This window comes from Limulus polyphemus, unplaced genomic scaffold, assembly GCF_000517525.1.
Source record: "Limulus polyphemus unplaced genomic scaffold, Limulus_polyphemus-2.1.2 Scaffold3222, whole genome shotgun sequence".
NCBI classification, from domain to species: Eukaryota; Metazoa; Arthropoda; class Merostomata; order Xiphosura; family Limulidae; genus Limulus; species Limulus polyphemus.
Genome location: NW_013668832.1, coordinates 29965 through 37349, shown reverse-complemented (window position 1 = coordinate 37349; position 7385 = coordinate 29965). Strand labels below are relative to the sequence as shown.

Genomic DNA, 7385 nt, shown 5'->3' with positions numbered 1-7385 from the left:
TTGATTGAAATGAGAAAATTCAACCTGTGTGTGGGTTGTAAATAATTATCTACAATGATATATAAGGTAATAGCATTAAGCTGCTTAAAGATATTAAGTGATAATTAATTTTATTAATTGTAAATGTATTAGTATTAGTAAAACTCTTTTCATTGAAACTTTCAGTGTGATTTTATTTTATTTTGCCTTTGATACTTAGTTATTTTGTGTTGATTTCTTATTTTAAAGTTACTCTCTACAAACTGAATTTTATAACTTACAGATGCTATTCTAATTTTCCTTTAGTGTCTGTTTAACAAAGATATTTTTTCTACTTCCTTGTGATTGATGATTTTGTCTTATTTTCATTTAGTACTTGTTTAGTAATCCAAACCTCCGTAAACACTACAGGGAAATGTATATAAAAAAGGATGAAGTTAGCATTACCCCTGTGCTTAATGCTGCTGTTAGTAAGTTCAAAGGCAAGGTTATGATAGGTTCCTATCCAGCACTTGGCCACAGCTATTACAGGGTTAGACTGACTTTGGAAAGCATGGTGGAGGAGGACATCATTGCTGCTCATGATTACTTACTCAACTGTCTCCCTGAAGGTATTGTTATGTCTGCAGCTAAATTCTTAACATAGCATTTTATATAATTTTATAACACATGAAAAACAAACACGTGATGTTAGAGCTAGTTTTGTTTTTTGAAGGACTTGCTTCATTGTAACCACACACATAATTACCCGATGCCCGAAAAATAGAGATTCATTAACTTAGTCGGCAGGGGAATAGTAGTGATTTGTTGTGGGTGGAAGGAAAGAGACAAGCCTCTGTGTTACAATGAACCAAAACAAACAATTTAGACACGAAACTTAAGATTTGCTGGAACAACTGCTAACCATCTAGCTCTTGAAGTATCTTGTTGTTGTACATTAAGTTAAAATAATCAAAACTATTTTCACAAAAGGGGTAAATAAGTTGTTTTTAAATAAAAGTAAATGAAAGTTATCTTTAAATAGAACTGCTAAAACAAGGGTAACACTTTACTTTTAAATCCTTTCTCTCTCAGACCAGAAATCATTCCTGATAATAATCCCAAAAATTCTCTTATGTTTCATATTCTCTCTTTATTTAATCAACTAGAAAATTAAATCAGAAGAATCTGAAAATATCCGAGTTTTGTGGCAACTATAGATTAATCCTACATACACAAGGTAAAGTAGGAACAAACAGCTGTCCCATGAAACAGTAGATAGTTTCTGTGACTCTTTCCTACTACAGAAAATTTCATTAACAAAATTTAGTATGTTTTAAATTAGAAGTGTATAATGAATTAACAATTTTATAAATATGAGATACAACTTAATCATGCTTATGTAGGTTAGGTAAAAAAACAAAGTTCTATAGAAAAAGTAAATTCTCTGATAAACAACAAGTATATTTTATGAAAGCTATCTTTCCTGTTCAATTAGTATGTAATAGAATAATTATCTTTGTAATTTAAACTTTCAGTTAACAATGTTAGCTTGAATGAAAGAAAATACTTTGTATTTAATTTTTGAGTTTTATAATTTTAAGAATAATTATATTAGCAATATTTTATTCTCTGTATATGAAACAGGTGATGGTATTTGCTTTAGATTAGTATGGATTGTTGTAAAGACATACCATTATATGATTATCTCTGTGTCATATTTTCAGGTGTAACTGATTTTCCCAAGAGTGAGTAAGATAGGTATACTATATAATTGGAGGTTTGATTAGGAAATACTGTGAAATAATTTTGAATATCTCTGAAACTGAGTATGAGCAAAGAAAGGAACTGGACAAAAGTATAAACACACAGTGAAAAAAAAAATGTAGTCAGTAACACTCCAGTGTGTATGTTAGCACAGAGGATGATCACCTTTACGGTAGAATTGTAGCTGCTTTATTCTCTCTAAGCTTTTAATCTCAATCTATATCTGTTGAGTTGAAAACTGTTAGACTGTTTCAGTCTGAGAAAGTATAATTTTATGTATTTGAAAATACAACTTCATACCTTCCCAGGGCAATTAGCACTTCCTCCATGACTGATCATTCCCAGTAGAAAATTGAGGAAGATTGTTATCTGATCTACAAATGGAGAAAACTGCCATCCATTTTCATGTGCTAAATTTACCTTTACAGCTATGTTTCCCACGGGCAGACCAGGTACTATCTCAGGGGAATGGCACAGAACAGGAGTTATCGAGAGCAAAAATTATCACGTGTGATGTGAAAACTGCATGTACATGAAATAAATGAATTTTAATAAAGTGGATAGCAAACAAAATATATAATTGCCATAATCTGAAGCTCTGTACACATTGACTACATTACACTATATAATAATAATACTAATATAATATAATAATAAGTGTTTATATTTATTTCAGGTTTTTATATAAGAAAAGATTCTTTGTTTAGTTTTGCATGTTACATTTTAAAGATTGCACATATTTTAGTGTCATTATTTGTTAAATATAGATTTCAAATCTTATCTTAGCTTTTTGATATATATTTAACACAACTATGAATATTAGATTTAACACCGAGTGATTTCAAGTCATCTTTATGCTGTTGGCTTGAGCCGATGATTTATGCCAGAGCATTAGGATAAAATATGCAGATTCAGTATAACATAAGTGCACACATTCTAAATCCAAGTTTATTGATTTGAAAATTAATTAGTATTGTCTTCCAAAACGTTGTGCCATAATAAAAGATTGAAAATTGTCAAATATATTCATTTAAAGAAATCAGGATTAACATATGATAATATTCTATATAAAAACAGCTGAGGATTCATTAGTTTGTTTGCTTCATGCGAAAAAACCTGATAAAAGTTACAAATATATAAATGTTCGTTATTTCATAGTTAACTCAGGTGAAAAATTTAAAGTTGATTATTTTAGCGAAAGATAATGATAATTTAAAATTATAAGATAATGGTCTAAGTGTTGAAATTTGAAAAATTATAAAAGGGCAAACTTGAAATAAATAATTAGATGTTCACTACTAGGTAGGAATAGTTATGAAACTCTAACAAAATCCTAAGATGTATAATTTATTGTCTAGCTCATTTAGTTCTGATGCAAAGTATTAGGCTTTAAAATTTGAAATTTCATTATTATTGTTCAAAGTGTCAATCAAAATATTTTAATATCATTATAAAATGTATTTATTCTATATTATATTAATAACGAGCATTTTATTGTGTAGTTTTGGAATTTTGAACTAGTAGAAGAAAACATTAGGTCAAATTGCGTTTTCTGGTATAAAAGTTTCAATATTTTCTCTTAAAGTAAAAGAAAACAGTTTTTATTTAATCAGTAAATTCCTCAGAGTTGGAGAACTGTACATGGCCAGTCAGTTTCTTAAATTTTAACTTAAAATATAAAATTTTAGCTTTCTAATGACTTTGAACTATTTAAAAAATATTAAGTTTTTATGAAAATAATCACTTACATAATAATAATAATAACATTAAGGTCCTCTTGAGTTAGATTTAATAAAAAGAAAAAATCATAGATTTCAAAGTAATTGTCAAATTCTTACTGTTGTAATATTAATTCATTCACACATTCTTTAGGAAGCTGAGGTTAACTATCATGTAAATGCATTATTACATAATTAAAATTTGAAACCATTGGTACTGGGTGAAACTCCATAATTACAAAAGTGAGGAGAAAAAAGACAACTTTATGAAATATTTGTGTAATATTTGTCCTCAATTCTGCAGTAATATGTTTCTTATAGAAGAAATATTAAGTTATTTGGTTTCATTACAGGATCTGTGGTGTGCTATTTCTACCTTAGATGTGGTTATTTAATTGTAAAAAGTTATGTGGTGTTTGTATGCTTTTAAGATCATGTGGATCATATTTAAAATATGTATAATTTTAAAGGAGCTGTGGTAGCTTATGATAGAAATGCTGTAGAAAAGGCTGGAGAACGAGTGTATGAGCTTATTGAGGAAGAACCATCTGTAGACGGTGCAGTAAAAGTAATTGAAAGCTGTTTGAAAAAGTACAAGTAGGTGTTCTTACACTATGTATGGGTATGTATTTGTTTATGTTAAATGCATTCCAAATAGACAGTAAACTAAATATCTTAATTAACTTTTACGATCTCTCCTACTACTAATCTTACACAGTGACATTGTTTCATGACCTTCTTGAATAACGAGTCACAGGTATCCTCCTCCAGTAATAATTCATATGTGCAGAAGATTATTTAGTGTGTAGTTCGACAGTGTTTTATGCATTAATTTTATGTTAAAGCTTTTAATACTTTTTTAGCATGAAGAAATATTTGATACCTGTTCTTTTTGAATGAGGCCTGGCATGGCCAGGTGGTTAGGGCGCTCAAATCGCAATCCTCGGGTTACTGGTTAGAATCCACATCCCACCAAACATGCTTGCCCTTTCAGCTGTGGGGGCTTTGTAGTGAAGATGAACAAGATACTTAATTTTATAATGGTCACTTCTTCTTACTTCACAATAAGAAAATTTTATAGTATTTGGTAATGAACTGTTGAGACACAGGCCAGGTAGGAGAAGTATCACATGTTATACTGTGTTTGGTCTATAAATATGATAAGGAAAACTGTATGCAAAATTATGTAGATGAGAAAGAAAAAATTGAAAGAGGAGAAATTGACAAGGTATCATTAGTTTAAGATTGTACTAGGTATCTCTTTTTGATTTCATTTAATTTTAATTTCATTTAACTTTGATAGTGTTTCCCATTAGTACACTAATATATAAGTGTGTGTATGTATATATATTTTTAACTTTGATAGTGTTTTCTGTTAGTATACTAATATATACGTTTGTATATATATATATATTTTTTAACTTTGATAGTATTTCCCTTTAGTATACTAATATTTAGAATTTTCTTATTCTTGTGTGGTACCAGTTGTTTAGCATTTTCAGTTTGATCTTTATTCTTAGCAAATAAATAACCTGCTTTATTAACTGTCTTTTTTTCTCTGTATTATATACATTTTGCATGAGCATTTCAAACCTTGTATTAATAGTAGCTGTTGCCTTAAGTCTCATTCAAAGCTTTGTTTATGTTGGTTGTGAAGAAATATATTTTAGAAGTTCTAATTATTTGTTCCCTAGACTTCCTGTTTACTCCTTTTTTATATGAATCATATGTATTGTGCAGTTGTTGTCTTAGGTTTATCATTATTTATGACCATATTTTGTAATCACGTGGTGGAAGCAAAGTTTAGTAGCTTACCTCATCAAAATAACTTGTTTACTGCCACACTCTTTCTTGCTTATAGTTATTATTTCCAGAAAATGCAATTTGATTAATGGAGAGTTTTTTTATGGTACTAGTCAAGTTGTTTTTGTTCTTAGTGCTTTCAAGGTAATCTATATCCTATCCCTAAGAAAGTTATATAAAAAAAATCTAATTCACAATAGTTATTTTGGGTGCTAATAGCTTACTATCATTTAGAATATATATATATGTGAACCACCAATGGAACTTTTATTTGCATCACATTGTAATTTTCTTTCGAGATTCTCTGATGGTCTTGCAGTTGGTGATGTTATTCACTTTGGAATTTTTGCCCCCAGTTGTATTATATTCCCTACATGTTGATATTCTTATTGTGACAGAATGACATTGGTGAAGGAACTTTTGTTTCTTTCTGAAACATCTAGGTATATCCCAATGCTATCTGTGATTGAAATTGGGGCTTCAATTTAAACCTGCTTATACGGGGTTATCAGGGACATTTAAATATTTTAAACTTTATGTGTAAGATATGAGGCTCCAAGGCTTTACAGTGGGTTCATCATCAGCTTTGTGAACCTAAAAATGCATGTTTGTGAGTTTTGGACTTTATTTTATTACATTTAGTTTGACCACAGTTGTTATTGTGTACAAGTTATGGGCCTAGACCAAGTGGATACAAAGTCAGTGCTTTTTTGCCCAAAGGCATTCAAGAGATTGTAGTGCTTCTACTGATTGCTGCTAGCTTTATGTAATTTTTGGATGTAAGTTATCCTAATGTGTTCTCTCTTTTTCCTTCACGCTTTTGAAGGATGTTGCCTTCTAACTCTTGTCATACACTCATCTCTTGTTCAGTTAAAAGAGTTCTGGCTTAAAACTGAACAGAAGTATATTATTATATTCGAAGTCTATGTATTCAAAGTAAAGTGGAATGGTATACTTCTGAGCAGCTTTTGCATTAAAGAATTTTAAAAATGCTGTAACAATATACCCTGTATAGTAGTTGGTATTCTGCAAATATTAGTACATGTATATGTAAATACTTTATTATTGAAATAAGAGAATCTCATGAGGTATGACTTATCCTCCAGATTCATTAATGTTTAATTTTGAAAACATTTCTTGTCAGCCAAAATGTTCAACCAGCTGACTTTAGAAACTGTGATACAAAAGCAGTGTACTGAAGAAAAAAACTGTTCATATTTTTCTGGGACTGTCAAAAGAGCAGCCTTGTTTCATTTGATTCATGGTTATATAACCTTTATTTGAAGATATTTAATATGTAACATTTCAAAACAAATTTTAGATTGATGTTATTTATGCATTTTTTGTAATTGTAAATATTTGGAAACAACTCTAAATGGAGGTTTTATGTTTTCTATTTTGATATCTTACCCAACAGAATGTCTGAAATATGCCTAAGTTTTAATGGAGGAAAAGATTGTACAGCACTGCTACATTTAATCCATGCATGTCTAAAGAGGTAAGGTGAAATTTAGTGAAGATGTTTAACAATATCGAATACTTGAATATGTATTAAGTTCTTTCTAGCACTGAGAAATATTAAAAGGAGGCAAATGTTACCTTAAGGAAAGTTACTAATATCTCGGATTTTCTCAAAATACTATAATTTATGTTATTCTTGTTAAAAAATCTAACAATGAGGTACCATAATGTCCTTTACTGAAAACTAATTAGGCAAAACGTTTGCTTTATTCTTATCAAAGTACATTTTTTTCCATTTTAATGTCATTCATTTCCATATGAAACAAGTTTCCCTACAAAGAAAAAATCTATAGAAAAAGGAAATTTTTAGGCCCTTTAATTATTTCATTTCAAATAGATGCATAAAATTTTCATAATGATTTATGTAAAGAAATTAAAATTTTCTTGAAGAACACTTGTATTAACATTTGATTTTTCAACTGAATATTATGTAACCACAATATTGAAGTAATTAATTATCTATAAACTTAATGTATGTGTAAGAAGATCTTGTCTTCTGTACTGCCAGAAGAGAGAACAAGTTAGGTATCATTTATATTCAACTGAATTTATTTATAATGGCTGGAGACGGCTTGAGTGGGTAATGAAGAAAAACTTTAATATAAGTTTAACATAACA

At 29.2% G+C, this 7385-nt stretch overlaps 1 protein-coding gene across 2 annotated transcripts in view; it reads left to right on the top strand.

Moving 5' to 3' along the window:
- Nucleotides 1-7385, top strand: part of LOC106468920 (FAD synthase-like) — a 48541-nt gene that overhangs the window by 22065 nt on the left and 19091 nt on the right. For both annotated transcript variants that reach the window (XM_022397325.1, XM_022397326.1), the window contains 3 exons: nucleotides 353-590; nucleotides 3914-4040; nucleotides 6664-6744. In XM_022397325.1, coding sequence (XP_022253033.1) covers nucleotides 353-590; nucleotides 3914-4040; nucleotides 6664-6744 — 446 coding nt within the window. The remainder of the gene's footprint in view (nucleotides 1-352; nucleotides 591-3913; nucleotides 4041-6663; nucleotides 6745-7385) is intronic.